The 18,978-nt window shown below is 39.1% G+C and overlaps 1 protein-coding gene across 4 annotated transcripts in view; it reads left to right on the top strand.

The window, feature by feature from the left end:
- LOC132152947 (activin receptor type-2A-like) overlaps positions 1-18,978 on the top strand; it is a 61,684-nt gene that overhangs the window by 26,893 nt on the left and 15,813 nt on the right. For 2 of the 4 annotated variants that reach the window (XM_059561969.1, XM_059561967.1), the window contains exons 4-5: positions 5,622-5,776; positions 10,611-10,634. In XM_059561969.1, the coding sequence (XP_059417952.1) occupies positions 5,622-5,776; positions 10,611-10,634 (179 nt within the window). The remainder of the gene's footprint in view (positions 1-5,621; positions 5,777-10,610; positions 10,635-18,978) is intronic. The other 2 variants (XM_059561970.1, XM_059561968.1) reach the window with 1 other exon arrangement.

The raw sequence follows: 18,978 nt of genomic DNA, 5'->3' as shown, positions 1-18,978 counted from the left end.
TGAGTTTAGTCGTGTGCAGTACTGGTTGAGCTCCGGCTGATGAGTTTAGTCGTGTGCAGTACTGGTTGAGCTCCGGCTGATGAGTTTAGTCGTGTGCAGTACTGGTTGAGCTCCGGCTGATGAGTTTAGTCGTGTGCAGTACTGGTTGAGCTCCGGCTGATGAGTTTAGTCGTGTGCAGTACTGGTTGAGCTCCGGCTGATGAGTTTAGTCGTGTGCAGTACTGGTTGAGCTCCGGCTGATGAGTTTAGTCGTGTGCAGTACTGGTTGAGCTCCGGCTGATGAGTTTAGTCGTGTGCAGTACTGGTTGAGCTCCGGCTGATGAGTTTAGTCGTGTGCAGTACTGGTTGAGCTCCGGCTGATGAGTTTAGTCGTGTGCAGTACTGGTTGAGCTCCGGCTGATGAGTTTAGTCGTGTGCAGTACTGGTTGAGCTCCGGCTGATGAGTTTAGTCGTGTGCAGTACTGGTTGAGCTCCGGCTGATGAGTTTAGTCGTGTGCAGTACTGGTTGAGCTCCGGCTGATGAGTTTAGTCGTGTGCAGTACTGGTTGAGCTCCGGCTGATGAGTTTAGTCGTGTGCAGTACTGGTTGAGCTCCGGCTGATGAGTTTAGTCGTGTGCAGTACTGGTTGAGCTCCGGCTGATGAGTTTAGTCGTGTGCAGTACTGGTTGAGCTCCGGCTGATGAGTTTAGTCGTGTGCAGTACTGGTTGAGCTCCGGCTGATGAGTTTAGTCGTGTGCAGTACTGGTTGAGCTCCGGCTGATGAGTTTAGTCGTGTGCAGTACTGGTTGAGCTCCGGCTGATGAGTTTAGTCGTGTGCAGTACTGGTTGAGCTCCGGCTGATGAGTTTAGTCGTGTGCAGTACTGGTTGAGCTCCGGCTGATGAGTTTAGTCGTGTGCAGTACTGGTTGAGCTCCGGCTGATGAGTTTAGTCGTGTGCAGTACTGGTTGAGCTCCGGCTGATGAGTTTAGTCGTGTGCAGTACTGGTTGAGCTCCGGCTGATGAGTTTAGTCGTGTGCAGTACTGGTTGAGCTCCGGCTGATGAGTTTAGTCGTGTGCAGTACTGGTTGAGCTCCGGCTGATGAGTTTAGTCGTGTGCAGTACTGGTTGAGCTCCGGCTGATGAGTTTAGTCGTGTGCAGTACTGGTTGAGCTCCGGCTGATGAGTTTAGTCGTGTGCAGTACTGGTTGAGCTCCGGCTGATGAGTTTAGTCGTGTGCAGTACTGGTTGAGCTCCGGCGGATGAGTTTAGTCGTGTGCAGTACTGGTTGAGCTCCGGCGGATGAGTTTAGTCGTGTGCAGTACTGGTTGAGCTCCGGCGGATGAGTTTAGTCGTGTGCAGTACTGGTTGAGCTCCGGCGGATGAGTTTAGTCGTGTGCAGTTCTGGTTGAGCTCCGGCGGATGAGTTTAGTCGTGTGCAGTACTGGTTGAGCTCCGGCGGATGAGTTTAGTCGTGTGCAGTACTGGTTGAGCTCCGGCGGATGAGTTTAGTCGTGTGCAGTACTGGTTGAGCTCCGGCGGATGAGTTTAGTCGTGTGCAGTACTGGTTGAGCTCCGGCGGATGAGTTTAGTCGTGTGCAGTACTGGTTGAGCTCCGGCGGATGAGTTTAGTCGTGTGCAGTACTGGTTGAGCTCCGGCTGAAGAGTTTAGTCGTGTGCAGTACTGTTTGAGCTCCGGCTGAAGAGTTTAGTCGTGTGCAGTACTGGTTGAGCTCCGGCGGATGAGTTTAGTCGTGTGCAGTACTGGTTGAGCTCCGGCGGATGAGTTTAGTCGTGTGCAGTACTGGTTGAGCTCCGGCGGATGAGTTTAGTCGTGTGCAGTACTGGTTGAGCTCCGGCGGATGAGTTTAGTCGTGTGCAGTACTGGTTGAGCTCCGGCTGAAGAGTTTAGTCGTGTGCAGTACTGTTTGAGCTCCGGCTGATGAGTTTAGTCGTGTGCAGTACTGGTTGAGCTCCGGCTGATGAGTTTAGTCGTGTGCAGGACTGGTTGAGCTCCGGCTGATGAGTTTAGTCGTGTGCAGTACTGGTTGAGCTCCGGCTGATGAGTTTAGTCGTGTGCAGTACTGGTTGAGCTCCGGCTGATGAGTTTAGTCGTGTGCAGTACTGGTTGAACTCCGGCTGATGAGTTTAGTTGTGTTTGACATTACAACTGTAGGTATCAGTGTAAATGTGTTGGGTAGAAGAGTATTCAATACCTCAGTAGCAGAGAAGGTGGGTGGATGATTTTGGGGGGGGGGGTCTCACTTGTGCTTATGTAATGGGTCTATTTCCAGCACTGACTCACTCCATATGGAATGATCTTGATATGAAATACAAAAACCCACAGGGACATGAAGAGTTGCACAAAGCGCACTGGAATTTCTCAGAATTTGCTTTTTGCGAGCATGGAACAGTGTGCTTTTTATGACCTTGTGACCGGGTACTTTCATGCCCCACGGCTGCGAGTGGCCATTCTGTCCCCGCTGATTGGGGCAAGGGTGGAGTAGGGTCAGATGAGAGTCGGTTTGTTGGAGGTGGATTGTGTGTCTGTGTGTGTGTGTGTGTGTGTGTGTGTGTGTTTTCTCCCTGTGCTTATGGATTAATCCAGAGACTTTAACCGATTTCAATGTCAATACATAGCACGAGAGAGAAGAAATGGCATCATGAATGAGACCAATCCTAATAAAGGTTTTGCTCAAGTTTAACCGGGTGGTTCATGCACATGGTCCTGCGGTCAGCCCGGGTGAATGTGAAATGTTCTGCCATAACACAAGAGTGAGGGATCACTGCATCTGGCCAACAGCCATGGCCCAATCCAATCTCTGGCACTAGATGCAGGGCTGCCGTGTGCACTGACTAAGCATGCATGCTATGCTTCCTCAAGTGCACACTCGTGCAGTTCCATTGAACCACTCTTAATGGGAATTTGCATTTGTACAGAAGCATATGCATTGGAATAAAGCATAAGACAAGTTGCATAAGACAGGATCTGTTAGCAGCCTTCAAAAAAATCAAACCAACCTTGTTTCAAGGCTGCTGTGAAAGAATTGCTATTAGTGGGTTCAAAAGGTGTGGAACATAAAATAAGTATGCAGTGAGAGATTCACAGTGTACACCACGTATCTCACTAATGTGATGTATAGAAGGTGTGTGCTAGACTTCTCATTTGTCATCTGTTGTGTTCGTGTGCTGTTGATTTTGAGGATATATAAAATAGCATATATGTTTTAGGAGGGAAACAACTATATTTCTGGACTGATAATTAACAGCTTGTTGTGGCTGATACTATTTACTTTTTATTTTATTTATTTGCTGATTTTATCTATTTTTTTTTTTGTATTAATTGATGAAGCAGTTCACTATAAAACCAATATATAAAAGCTTTAATACATGTTAGAATTTGGAGTTTTATATGCATATTACATTTTTATTATTTTTTAGATCTGATTACTTTTAGTTTTTTACTTACAGCCAAATTAGAAAATTAGACAAATTAGACTTTCATAATTTAAGAAATATAGTGATCAATATAATCTGTAAAAGCATTAAGACCTATATAATATCTGTATATTGTGACAGTCCTAACTTGTAGAATACAATAAGCAAGCCTATTTGTATATTTGAAAACATTTTGAAAAAATTTTGCCATCAAAATGTTTCCTTATTTGTTTGATTTATTTGCAAGTCGTTATGGCTAAAACAACTGCTAAAAGACTAAATGTAAATGGTGCTCATGACAAGAATGTGGGAATCTGTCTTGTGTGAAGTCAATTCCCATGTTTTCCTAGTATTATGCTGGTCACAGATACACATTGTTCCCAAAGTTTGGGTTCAGTAAGATTGTTGTTGTAGTTTTTTTTTGTTTATTTTTTTATAAAAAGTGATGGAAAAAAAAGTTATCCGCTTTTGACTTTCTATTCATCAAAGATTTCTGTAAAAACTACATTATGTTTTCAACATTAATACTATGAAATGTTTCTTTGGTGCCTAATAAGCAAATTAGAATTATTTCTGAAGGATCATGTGACAATAATGACATCACAAGAATAAATTACATATTAAACTTTATTTATTTACTGTATTGTAAGTTGTAATATTAGTTCATAGCAGTACTGTTTTTACTGTATTTTGATCAACTAAATGCAGCTTTAGTGTGAACAATACATTTGAACAGTAGTGTACATCGTGCACCTAATAAAAATCATTGATCAGCACTAGGGATGTGCACCGATAGTCGAACATTCGAATATTTGTTCTGCTCTAATTATTCGATAAATAAAAATTATATTCGAATTTCGCAACAAAAAAAAAAGTTCACAATAAAACCTAATTTGGTCACTTTCTGTGATTCTCCACGGCATATTTGAAGGTGTATGCAAGCAAAAAATAATTAATGAATGATTAAGGGGCCATTCACATATCGCGCCTAATAAGGCGTGGAAAAGTCTATGCGCTCCGCTTTCTCCTTCTTTCCAAAGCGCTCGGGCAGAAGCGCTCCTGAGGCGACGCGTTCTCTCCATGAAGACGCGGAAATTTCAGCAAAGGATAAATGTATTTGCAGCACAAAAAAAATCGCTTTCAGTAGCTCTGCTACTAAATTTATTTCAAAATGGCAATCCATATACAGATATAATCAGCTGTTCCTTCATCTTGTCTGAGCTTTCAACGTTCAAATATGCCGTGGTAGAATCACAGAAAGTGATCCAAGAACATTGTTGCGGCATCTCTCATGCAACGAATAAACACCGCTAACTTGGAGAATGCAGTGAAAACTCCTCTTCTCGCGTCTGCCCTAGACCCTCGGCACAAACATCTCAGGTTTCTCGATGAAAACATGAGAGAAGTAAGAAAAAAAAAACTTTTTTGAACATTATCAGAACATTTTCCTTGATGCGAGTGGTGCGGATGCAGTCGCCACGATGAAGAAGATGCAATGCCCACTCGTTGGAAAAGGCTGAGCCAGTTCTTCAGCGATGATTACAGAGAGTCCAGCCGAGACGAGTGGGAACAGTTCTTGCTGGAGCCATGTATTCCACCAGATGAGGATCCCATTCAGTGGTGAAACCAAAACACGAAGCGCTTCACAAAACGTATTCGCTTAGCACACCGTTATTTGTGAGTCCCGACAACGTCTGTGCCGTCAGAGCGTGTTTTCTCCGCGGCCGGCCTTATTGTTGACAGACTAAGGAGCCGACTTTCCCCCAATCATGTTTACATGCCCGTATTTCTTAACAAGAACATTTGAAACAATAGAAAAAAAGAAAAAAAGATTTGCTGACAGTTTAAAAGTTAAGTGTAAGCTACATTCTATACAATAGCCTAATTGCTGCAGGCTGCTTTACGTTTTTTCTTTGTTCACTTTTTTTTTTTTTTGCTTTTAATCTGTAGCCTACTTTTGTTTGTTTGCACGCATTGTTAAAGGTTTTCAGCTACAAAACACGATGTGTAATGTTCAAGCTTATTGTAAGCTTGTTCAAAATTACGAAAACGTTGCTGAAAAATAACGTCTGACTCATTAAACTTAATTTAAATAAACGAATATTCGAATATTCGTTTTTTGTGAGCTCAAATATTCAAATGTGATATTTGTGGAAAACGCCCATCCCTAATCAGCACTGATCTCTCTCATTTTTTTTCTCTCTAGCAACATCTAAGACCTTCACTCAGAAGCCACCACTGTTCAGTACTGTTCTCTACTCCATCGTGCCCATCATGGGCATCGCAGCCATTGTCCTACTCTCCTTCTGGATGTATCGGCATCACAAACTGGCGTATCCGCCTGTTCTGGTGCCTACCCAGGTAAATTGATAACTTTAGTATATAATGCATGTGTTTTGATTCACTTTTTGTAAAATGAGATAAGCGTTCCCATATTTTTAAGTGAAACACTAATGTCAGTGAATCACATGGAGCACAGTGTTGTAAAATCCATCTGCTCATATCACTCTAGCTCTTGAGTTTCCAGTGTATCAGAACATTTTCATGCCACTAGAAACGGTGCTATTGGGAGCTGTTATTTCCTCTGGGCAGCACTTCCTGTTGATGTAAATGACAGTGATTTCAGGGATCTAATGTGCTCAATGTCAAACTCGCTTAAGCTTAAACACACTGTCAGCTGAAATCAAACTTGATCTGTCAGGACACGGTTGTGTTTCAGTGCCCTCTTCTCCCACCAGAAAGACGAGATAACAGAGCTGACATAACAAGACATGAGGAATCAGGTGACCTTTACTCCCTGTGTGTGACTAGTGTTAAGATTCACATCTACTTCTGAATTACACAATATATCTTTATAGATTTGGCTAATGAAGGGAAGAAAAAATCCTTACTGTTGAGCCTTTCGGGGACATCTTTAGCAGCTCAGAATATATGCATTAATGTGTGCTGGTATATTTATGGATATTTATGGACTCTGTGGTAGCACAAAGGGTTACCTTTGAGTCTGGTGAGCATTTGGAATTCCCCGATTGAGTTTCAGCGTTATATAGGCCAGATCTGACAGATGAACCATCCCCATAGCGCAAACTTGTTTTTTTTTTTTATATGTAGGGAACTTAATTAACTCTTGATGCAGCAGTCAGAAGTCCTCAGGGACTATTGCAACACTTAGTTAATATGAAACTCCAATTACAGCTTCCCTAATGGTGTGTGTGTGTGTGTGTGTGTGTGTGTGTGTGTGTGTGTGTGGTATGTATTGTTTTTTTTCTTTTGGATTCAACCAAGTTGAACCTTGTTTTCAACTAAATAAACTGTAGGGGTTTGACAGGTGGTTGGGCAGGAGATAGGGAAACATGAGGGGGTTTGGTGACATCAAATGAAAAAGAAAGTAATTTTGTAGAAAGAAAAGGTTTTATTTTATAATTATTACTTTTTTTATTGAATACTTTTAATTAGCAGGGACATATGAACTGATCAAAAGTAAAGACGTTTGCAGTGTTGCAAAAGATTTCGTGTTGCAAAAGATTTCTATTTCTAATGAATGCTGTTTTTTTTTTTTGCGATACATATCAGAATCCTGAAGAAAAAAAAATTAAAGAAAAGAAAAAAGCATATTGGAATGGTTTCTGAAGGATCATGTGACGCTGAAGACTGGAATAATGGCTTTTGAAAATGTAGCTTGCCATCACATTTTAAATGAGAAAACTTACAATTTACAATAAATTAAAATATAAAATATTCATTTTTGATGCAAATAAAGCCACCTTTCCACTGTCTCCGACGAATGACAAGCGGCAGACTGGAAGTCACTGATTTCCAATGGAAAGTAGTGCGGGAGCTGTATGGAGTTCCGATCATATGTGGAAATTATAGATCCGATTTGAGCTTCGGATGCGTTCAAATATTTGAACTTCTGCAGCTAGACCATATGTGACCGCCCGACCGGATGTGATGTATTCTAATCAAAATTATCGGGGCAAGGTCAGAATTACCAGTGTTTTGTTCACTTAAATTATTCTTTAAACGCTTTAGAATTATTATGGTAGAAGGGGCAGGGGGCAGCTGTGGCCTAATGGTTAGAGAGCCGGACTAGTTACCAGAAGGTTGCCGGTTCGAGTCTCGGTGCTGGAAGGAGTTGTTGGTGGTGGGGAGTGAATGAACAGTGCTCTCTTCCACCCTCAATACCCATGGCTGAAGTGCCCTTGAGCAAGGCATTGAACCCCCAGTTTCTCCCCAGGCACTGGATCTATAGCTGCCCACTGCTCCGGATGTGTGTTAACTTCTCACTGCTGTATGTGTGCACTTGAATGGGTTAAATGCAGAGCACCAACCAATTATGGGTTACCACACTTGGCAAATGTCACGACTTTTACTTTCAGAAAAAATATTGTATAATTTTTAAATCATTATTTACGTTGATTAGCCCCATTAAACTTACTGTTTTTATTTTGGGGGGTTATCTGATTTGTTACGATGCATTCATACATTAATTATATTCATTTTAAATTAAATTTTTAATTTTACCATGGTGAATATGCCGAGGTAATGGTTGCTGCACGACCAGTTTGAAAGTTCAGCTCGATTCCACTAAAGAGAGAAGTGCGACAATCGTGTCCGAATGCCGTGTGCAGTGGAAAGGCGGCTTTAGCCTCAGTCCTTTGAATGGTAGTTTATATACTAATGTACTTTTTGTTTTGATCGATTATTTCCTCCAGAATGTTGGCTCTAGCTGTCAGTCTACTGCGTCACCAACATTGCAAGATTGCCAGAAATGATTTTGTAACGTGTTGACAGGAAGTGTGGCATTTCCCAAAGTGCCACAAAGAAATCAGCTTGTTTTGAAATTATTAGAAATGTAATTTCTTTGACAGTCTGTTTCATCGACTAAAAGATGTTTGAGTGCAGAAAAGGGTTTTAGTTCTCTTTCTTCTTCAGTGATGAAACCATTACTGTCCAAGAGCTTGCTCACTGTCAGTTGATAAATAACATTTTGCTACTGCCTTTCAGTGGAGCTATTACTACAGGGTTGTTACTGCATTTGTGATATAACCTTTCTTTCTAGTGTTCAGTGCTAAGTTAGATGAGCTCAACTCTCACAACTTATTTGTGCAGCTTGAGCTAAATATGAGTAATGTGACAGCTGCCTGACTTGATCTTTTTTACTGTTTCCTCTCTTCCTGTAACTTTGTTGGTTAGTTTATTCAGTCACTGATATGATCTCTGTAAACATTTACACAGCAAAATGGAAACGCATGATAAATCCCATTTAGATAGGCCCATCTTTAACCGTGTATGGTGGCCTGATGGTTGTTGCTGCATTTATTTACATTGGGCACTTTATCAACATAGATGAGAATCATTTTATGATGCCCTTAGCAGTCGTCATCAACATTGTTTTGAATAGCTCTGATTGAAATGTTTCCCCATCAATTCTCAGGCCATTTTAAAGTATGTAGTTAAAAATAATGTCTTCTGAAACATTTGGCCCCAAGCCTCCACTTTAGAGTCACATACCATTTAAAAGTCAGATAGAAGCTTCTTGATTTTTTTTTAACAGTTTTCTTATGAGGACTCAAGACCCAACATGCCCTTCAGGAAAGAGAGTATAGTGTGCTTTAACCGCATTAAGTGCTTGGCTTCACTGTGAAGAAGGGAATTTTTTTTTGTTTCAGGAAGGAATGGCATTCAGGTAGCTGCATGCATTTTGCAGAATTTGTAGAAAAGGTCATTAGGTCAGATTCTGCATTCATGCACAGGTTATTGCTTTGAATCCATTTTTTATATTCAGATTTGAACTCTGATGCATTGAGATGCAGGTCAGTTTTTTTTACTTATTGTGGGGTCGTTTGTGGCAGTAAATAATATTTGGATAAAAGTCCCTAAACTCATTCTGTTTCTGTCTTTCTTTCTTTTTTAAATCACAATTTTTTTTCCCCACATTTATTTGTACTTTTTATTTGTATTGCATTAGACAGGAAATGTTTTGGTATATGTGGAGGGAAGACATGCTAACTGCTGCACCACAGCTATGAAAACATTTTTTTCTCGTTGTTGTTTTGTTTTTAAGTCATGGTTAAGTTGTTCCTATATTAGTTGTTTGAGTAGAGTACACTATTATATTGAATTGATGAATAGGAATGGAGAACATTAACAATTTATGCCCAATTTTCTCTTTAACTCTTTAAAATCTTTGGTGTTTTCTTTTGAAACATTCTGAATTGTTTCTAGTTTTCAGTTTTATCTGGTGAAGTCTTTCAGAATCTTGTTAAAAGTCTGGCAGTTGCTGTAACATGCAGATTTGGCCTCGGGTATAAGCAGCAACCATTGACTGGTATCCTTGGGGCTGGAGGTTCATTCTTTACGGTTATATTCACAGACAAGCCAAAAAATCACAGACAAGCCAAAAAATTTACCTACATAAGGCAAGATATTTAATCAGAACATCTACTCTAGGCCCACACCTGCACCAGTATATGCTGTTTTATCTTGTGAAGCATGTACTTTTTGCAGCACAAGTTGCACCAAACTGAATTGCGAAAATAAAAAATCCCCAAATCATTGCTTGGACAAATAGATTGTCCCATCTCAAACACAAGCCATTGATTGAGTAAATGTCAGGCCGTTTTTGAAAAAGACCTACCTATGAATGGCTTACTTTTAGTCTCTGCACATTAAAGTATGAGAAGAAAAAAGAAAGAATTTTGGTTACACTTTATTTTAAGGTGTCCTTGTTACAGTGTAATTATATATTTAAGTACTGAGTAATATTAATTAACAACATGTACTTACTATATGATTAGGGTTAGGATTAGGGTTTGGTTTAGGGTTACTTGCATGTAATAATGCATAATTAATTGTTATTATAATATTAAGTACACATAACACGTGTAACAAGGACATCTTAAAATAAGATTTTTTTTTAGCTTTAAAAAAAAATCTTTATGAATCTGTAGACTATAACAAAATAGTGCTCCTATCTTTTAGCTTGGCATAAATGTTAAATATTTTGGACGGACGTTATTGGGTTAACTTGTAAAATTGAATTATGTTGGCCAGCAAGTGTAAGTTCCTACAGAAATTATGAAACGAATTTACTCATTCTCCAAGAAATCATGAAATTCCCTATCTCCTCTTTCCATCTCATATACATTAAACTAAAACTAACGCTTGATTTCCTCTTTCCTTCCTAAACTAGCACGCCTTTCATATAATGATAGAGGTAAGAGAAGCCTGATTCACTCATCTTTTTTTCAAGATTATGTTGGAACCTCATTTTAATCTCTTTTTTTTTCACTGCTATCAAAAGCACCCCTTTTTTTGTTAGCACATTTTCTTATTATATCCCACCGGTTTTATTTTGTGTTTATCCCTGCACATTGCCTTATCAGTCTGTGATGCTCTGACTGTGGTGCACTTATAACAAAAACTTAATTCTCTCTGATTCAGGGGATTCAGGCAGAGATCCCTTGATTTAGGTGCATGGTAAAATGGCAGAACTGAGGTTAAAATTGCACGTCTCCAAGCATGCAGCAAATGTATGCAAAGATGAATGCTGTGAATGAATGTGGGAATGGGGAACAGCTGGAAAGTGTTTTTATTATACATAACCTATGAAACATTTGTAGTCATATTGAAAGATTCATGGCAAACTGTCATATTGCATCAGTGTCACCTCTTGGACATTTTCAGTTTCAGCACACACAAAATATGGCTTGATAACTTTGAAAGATGTGAGGCTGTGGGTCTCTGCGGCACTCATTTGCAGTTTTGGCCAGAGAGGCAAAGCTCTTAAAAACTGGAATGAACTAAGATTATTCCCTGATGAGTCCTGAGCTGTATTTACAGTTGCATGAATGTACTTCTTGACAGATGTTTGTCCATGAGCTAAATAAATCTACAACAGCAAAATATAAATAAAAAAATGTCTTGCTAGATTTAAAAGGGTCATGTTATGTAAAACTGGATTTTTCCCTCCGAACAAGTAATGCAGTGGTATAGTGATTATATAGATTGTACTATGTTTTTTCAGTGATCACTTTCCATATCACACTAACAGTAAAAGCAGCCTGTTTTCTTGGGGCTAGAAAGAAAGATGAAAATGGAGGGGAAAATTTCTGTATTATGACTAGGATATTTAACTTTTAGTCCAGGAAACTTTGACTAATATTGTAAGTGGACCTCAAGGGGAAAATAAAATATTGCAAAAGAGTAAGATATTGCCTTTTTACAATCTTTTTGAATCGCTCTGTGTTCCCAGAGGGTGGATGAACAGTAATGTTGGGCAGCCCAAAAACAAGTAAAGGAAATCAAGTGGTCACTCAGGGTTCTGGAGCCAAAGATTGTTGCCTGATTGCTCTTGAGATTTAGTCCATCCTGAAGGTTTAATACAAAACATCGCATAAATGCTTTTATCCACCTGTGTGCCAGTACTGATAAGATGCACTCTGGCACTAAGAAGTCCATTTAGTTCTGTAAGGTTTTAGCTCTGCATTACATTGTGTAAATGCTGCATTTGTTACAGCAAACCAATGTGTATTGCTTTGGTCTAAATGTGTCTTTCAAATGAATAACTGTTTGTAAATAATTCACAAGAGATCACAAGCCCTCAAAAATTTCAAGGCCGAACAAGTTATCCCAGATGCACTCTGTGCAATCTTTTTAAAGTATAGTCTTGGTAAACAGTCATGGACCTTAGGGTGGCTTTCTGTTAGGTGAGATAAATCATTTTAGTCTTCCGTACATCACATTTATAGTAGACTTTTATAGTAGACGATAGTAGAGTGCAATAAAAAAATGTCCATGAGTGAATACGTCTTAATTGAATGTATTTGATAAATCACAAAATAATGAAGCCACATTTTGAGTTGTCCTTCTATGCTGATTTAAAAAACAAACTGGTTGTGGTCCGATTGTTACAGTATGTTTGTGTATAAAAAAAGAAAGCAAATGACATGTCAGATAGAAGTATAGCTTAAATGATCTGTTTAAAACCAGTTATTCAAAGACTGAGAAATGAGAATTCGGGACCTAAGTAAATACCTGTATGACTGCTTCACATGTAAGTCACATGCAAAACAATTGTCTCTGCTAGACTTTTTCCACTGGTCTCTTAATTTCAGACAATGAACAAAACAGACAACTCCAGTAACCTTCACTCTGAAATACTATATCTGCAACAGGCATCTGGGTAGAAGGATAGCCCTCTTAAATTACCTGTGTTGTTTTTCTTTTTCTCTATTTTAGAAAAGGAATGCTTTAAAAATGTCAGTCTGTGCCTCCATCCATGGCCACTGCCCCACGGGCAAACACTTCCAGTAAGACCTATTATCATCATGTTTATGACTGGTGTCTACTTTGTGACTGACGTTTAGGTAAATGGAAAAATAAACATGATCCTGACCTATGTAGGTGTAGATGTGTGAGGTCAGGGTGAGGGTTGTTTACTTTACGTCCCCCTCAGGAGCTTAGTTACCTCCATCTTCCCTCATTTAATGTCGACTTCTCTCGGTTTGTGTAACAGCAAAGCATTGCCATCTCAGAAGTACTCGCTTTCTCGCCTGCATCCTCACCGTTTCGTGTTTTTCTTCTCTGCATGATAGATGTTCTGTTCTTTAACCTTGTCTCCTCCCACCCACAGTCGTGCGATGTACTTTTCTCCAGCATTTGTTTCCTTGAGGACTTGGAAAAAGTTAGTTAACAACCCAGATCCATATGCTAAAGAGTCTCAGTTCAGCACAATCGTGCCTTCCCCTCCATGTTCAGTTGGTGGAAATGTAGGCCACATATAAAAACATGCCTGTTCTTCATTTGTCCTACTTTTGCCTGAACTCCAAACGGCAATCCAGCAGGTGCTCTGTGGACAGTGTTTCTTCATCATACCTACTTATTAGGGATTGGCGTTTTCCGCAAATATCACATTCGAATATTTGAGCTCACAAAAAACAAATATTCGAATATTCGTTTATTTAAATTAAGTTTATTGAGACAGACGTTATTTTTCAGCAACATTTATTGTTTCCGTCATTTTGAACAAGCTTACACACAATAAGCTTGAACATTACACATCGTGTTTTGTAGCTGAAAACCTTTAACAATGCGTGCAAACAAACAAAAGTACAGATTAAAAGCAAAATAAAATAAAAAAGTGAGAAAAAAAAAGTGAACAAAGAAAAAACGTAAAGCAGCCTGCAGCATAGGCTATTGTAGAACGTAGCCTACACTTAACTTTTAAACTGTCAGCAAATCTTTTTTGCTTTTTTTTTCTATTGTTTCAAATGTTCTTGTTAAGAAATACAGGCATGTAAACATGATCGGGAGAAAGTCGGCTCCTTAGTCTGTTAACAATAAGGCCGGCCGTGGAGAAAACGCGCTCTGACGGCACAGATGTTGGCGGGACTCACAAATTACGGTGTGCTAAGCGAATAAGTTTTGTGAAGCGCTTCGTGTTTTGGTTTCACCACTGAATGGGATCCTCATCTGGTGGAATACATGGCTCCAGCAAGAACTGTTCCCACTCGTCTCGGCTGGACTCTCTGTAATCATCGCTGAAGAACTAGCTCAGCCTTTTCCGATGAGTGGGCATTGCATCTTCTTCATCATTGGTGGCGGCGGCTGCATCCGCACCACTCGCATCAAGGAAAATGTTCTGATAATGTCCAAAAAAGTTTTTTTTTCTTACTTCTCTCATGTTTGTGCCGAGGGTCTACGGCAGACGCAAGAAGAGGAGTTTTCACTGCATTCTCCAAGTTAGCAGTGTTTATTCGTTGCTTGAGAGATGCCGCAACAATGTTCTTCAATTCGGTCACTTTCCGTGATTCTCCACGGCATATTTGAAGTACTGTAGAAGACCGCAGTTCTTAGGGGCTGTTCACATATCGCGTTTTTTTGCTCGCTCAAGTTCGTTATTTCCAATGTAGGCGCGCGGTATGCGCGCTCATAATGGAAGCAACGTGGTCGCGATGCGGTTGCGAAATTCGAATATCATTTTTATTTATCGAATAATTAGAGCTGAACGAATATTCGAATGTTCGACTATCCGTGCACACCCCTACTACTTATTGGGCATTTGTTCTAAAAAGGAGGCCAAATGAATCTTTTTTTTTTTTTTCTCTAATCGAGCACTTAAAGGGTTACTTCACCCCAAATTTAACATTTTGTCATTAATCACTTAATCCCTTGTCGTTCCAAACCCGTAAAAGCTCTGTTAGTGTTCGGAACACAATTTAAGATATTTTGGATGAAAACCTGGAGGCTTGAGACTGTCCCATAGACTGCCCAGAATACTCCAGCTGCTATCAGATGTGCAGTTTGGGTTATATGACGTGACAGGAACACTTTTTGTAAGCGAAGAAAACAAAAATAACGACTTTATGCACTAAAGTGCTTCCATTTAGTTCATTATTAGTAGTAGTATAAGATTGATTGATTGGATTGATATTGGAATCGGCAAATAGCAAAAGCTGCGGCATCGGTATCGGAAGTAAAAAAGTGGTATCGGGACATCCCTAATAGAAACATTGATAATGGAACTTGAAGACAAATTAACACTTGACTAAGAAATGTATAGTTTATCTGCGTTATTCAAGCCATCACAGGTATTTTCATACTAATTAAGTATATTTGTGTTCTATTGCTAATCGACAGCCTTTATTACAGTTTAGAATATATTTTCTGCCACACCAGACCCACTTATAAAAAAGAAGAAAGCCATCGTGTTCACAACTGTGATAATGAGCGCTTATTAGGATCAGCTAAGCGCTGAATTTTCAAAAGTATGTGAAATATGTAAAGTTTAGGGCATAGACAAATAGGCATAGGCATAGACTCATATAAATATACAGATACATCCAAGAGTTTAAAGTCTGTTATTGTGGTGACATTTCCACGCCCCTAAACATGATGCGGCACAAAATGAAACGTGATTGGTTGTTTTACTTGTCAGTCATATGGCCTCTTGGGCGGTCCTTGGCCATTCAAAGCAGCCAAAGTTCCCAGACCTTCTGCTGTCAGTCTGAAGGTCTGGCTGTGTGAGACTATAGGTGGAGAGGTGTTTCCTGATCTCGGCGTCAACTCATGGGCACACAAACAGAGCAATTCAGAGAAAAATAAAACCCATTTAAATTATTTAAACTAAAAAACGATGTCGTACCGAATATTATATTGAGAACTGCAGCATACCTATTATCTTATATAAATAAAAATTTTATATTACATACCAAACATTGTTAATAAACACATTATCTATTAATAAAAAAATATTTATACTTTTTTCCAAAATTTATCAAAATAAAATTATATTTATGTCAATCAAATTATTAATATCATTTGTTCATATTTCTATGTATTATTAGCTATTGTTCTATATGTATACCTGAAATTTATCGATTTACTCTTGCATTGAGTATAAGGTGAGTCGTATGCCCAATAACAGCAAGCACACTGGCAGGGGTTGCATCTGTGGCTATAGAGGCAAAAAAACTTCATTAAGTCGTCAAAATCATGTTTTACCAAAAACAGCGACTTTGCTCCCCATGCAGTCTTCTTTGACCGCGACCCGAATATCATAAAAAATATTTTTGAATGACTAATAAGCGCGGGCGACCGCAGGCACCCGCTCATTTTGGATCAACCCGCACATCACTGACTCACATGCAGATTTCCTTTGCTCTATTAACAAAACCAGATGCGCGTGCTCAGATCATAAACTGTATAAGGATCAGATATATGCTGCCTTACAACATGTCTCCTCTCGCTCAACCTGTGTCCTGTGCACTCACAACTGTCTCTGTGCTTACGCGCAAGATATTAAATATTTTCGCACCTTTATAACCTTTTCTGTTCTCATCCTTTTACCGCGTGCAGTGTGAACGTTCTGTTCCGTTAACATGGACTCGAAAAAAAAAAAAGGCTACGCATCACAGTGTGAACCTGGAGTTAGGCATATGCCCAGTCTGCTCTGTTCTCGTGCTCCACTTAGGCGCGCTGCATCCTGATTGGTTCAGATAACATACTGCGGGAGGTCAGGGCCACGGAAAAATATGCTATAAAGCGATTTAGAAATCGCGCACACTCAAATCGCGATTTTATTTCAATTTCGATTAATCGCACAGCCCTACTGTTAAATGGTTTCTGCTTACATAAGGCATGTTCAGAAAGGTTCAAGCCTTCAAGATGTAATGGCATGCCAGTGCATTTAACAGCACCCACAAACTAGGTCAGGTGCTTATCAAATCTGTGGTCCACTTCCAGAAGCTATGGATTATGTTTAACAAGCTCTGAACTGCAACTCCCATAAGCCCCTTCTGTCAAAGCTTTATGTAGCTCAGCTGCATGACATGGTCCACCTTTACTCCACTTAACACATAACCACATCTAGTATAGTTTGCATGTGTTATTATATTTACAATGTTCTCACAATGTGTTACAACCCTAATGAATGAATGGTTTGCTTTCTTTTCAATTCCCTTCTCCTATAACAATTAGTGTGGTCCATTGTAAAGTGCTCACTTTACTTAGAAATATTATTTTTTACAATAGTAACAACTTCATTGTTGGTGGTAAATAGCTTTAATTTAAGCCGTTTCTCTTCTGAACGGAAACTGTTGTTTTGAACTTGCCTTATGCTAAAGTTAAAAAGTGTAGGGTTTTTAAGATTCTTAGATTTTTTTTCTATTTTTGAAAGAAATTAATACTTTTATTTAGAAAGGACATTAAGTTGAAAGTGAAGACATTTATAACATTACAAAAGATTTATTTTCCAAATAAATGCTGTTGTTTTTCATTTTCTATTCACAAACCATATAATAATTGTTTCTTGAGCTCCAAATCGGCATAGAATGATTTCTGAAGGATCATGTGACACTGAAGACGGCTAAAAATTCAGCTTTGCCATCAAATAAATAAATTAATTCAATTTAATTAATCTAAAAAATAATTATATTAAATAACACATTTGAAAACATTAATATAAAAAAACTCTTATTTTTGTTATTGTAATAATGTTGTAAATAATAGGTTGTACTTTTTTTTTTTTTTTTACGTTTAACAGTCATGAGCCCCTTTCACACTGCACGTCGGACCCAGCATATTGCCGGAATATTGCCGGGTCGCCTTCTGTGTGAAAGCAACCACGTCCCGGGATTGATTCCGGCATTGAACCCGGGTTGGAGACCTAGTAACATTGCCGAGTTCAACCCGGGACGAGCGCTGTGTGAACAAAAGCCAGATCTGATGCCGTGTCGAAGTGATGACTCTTTTACTGGCTGTTTTGAAGGAAGATCAACGTTCGCGACGAAAAAATATGTGCAAACTGTAATGAAGCAGAGATCAGTTAGTTCCTCACTTTCCGCGGTGACGCCGAGATCGTTCGCTTGCTTCAGTGAAAATATAACGTGCCTAATGTTTTCGACTCTTACATTACACGTCACGCCCTGATGTCACGTGTCGTTACGGGACCTTTACGGGTTGTGTGTGAAAGTACGCTCATATCCCGGGTAATCACTGGCAGTGTGTAAGTGCAAAATCTAGAGACCCGGGAACAATTGCCTGAACACTTTAGCGGTGTGAAAGAGGCTATGGAGAGCAGAAGATACTATTTTCTAAAATATATATATATATATAAAAAAAAACTAACCAGCCTTAAACTTTTAAATGGTAGTGTAATGGTAGTAAATGGTAACACATGATGACCTGAAAATAAAAAAATTTATAAAAAAAGCGGTAAGTTTAATTATGTATGAGATCTCCTTTACTAAGGCGGGACTCTTATTTTGACTGGTTTTCTAGTCTACAGAGCTATATGGGTAATGAAAGCACACAATTCTTCAGATTTAACGTTTGTCAGTTTATTAAGCAGCCCCCCAAAAAAGGCATGAGATCTGTATATATTTGTTTACTGGTAGTTGTAAGAAGTGTTTTGTATTATTCGCTTTTGTTGATAATTCAACTGAGAGAGAGAGTTTAATGTGCACTTGTTTTTTTTATTTAGCTCTTATGCTGAATTTTTTTTTTTTTTTTTTTTGGAGTGAAAAATTAAGCAATAAACTTAATAAAACATCAGTAAAGTTTTGGTCATCATTCAGAGAAGGTCTATTACACTTACGAACGTTACGAAAGTGATTTAGTCAAGAATAGTGTGTGATCTTTTCTCTTTTGTTATTTGATTAGCATTAAAGAGCAGACAGCAGTGCTAAGACATTATACAGCTCAATGCCTTCACTCAGTTAATTAGTAAACATTCGGCTTGTTATGGCCTTTTTCCTTATACAGCAGATATGCCGATGGTTTTAAATTGAGGAAAAATCGGCCAGTAAATATCGGTGACCGATACATTGGTGCATCCCTACAGATTTTCTTTATGCCAATTCACAGGTCAGAGTTTAGTGTGCAGCGGAAGACAAAATCTTTGCATGTGCTTGTGTACCCATTCTCCTTCATTTGCATGTGTATGAATGGAAGTGTATGAAATTGAATATAAAATCTAGCATGAACCAACTCTTAACTACTTTAAAGTCGGAATCACAATATACCAGTGGCACCAGCAATCAATGTAACTGACAAGGTCT

The sequence above is a fragment of the Carassius carassius genome, chromosome 11 (assembly GCF_963082965.1).
Source record: "Carassius carassius chromosome 11, fCarCar2.1, whole genome shotgun sequence".
In the NCBI taxonomy this organism is placed as follows: domain Eukaryota; kingdom Metazoa; phylum Chordata; class Actinopteri; order Cypriniformes; family Cyprinidae; genus Carassius; species Carassius carassius.
Note: the sequence above shows the minus strand (reverse complement) of the source record. Positions and strands in the feature narration are given on the sequence as shown.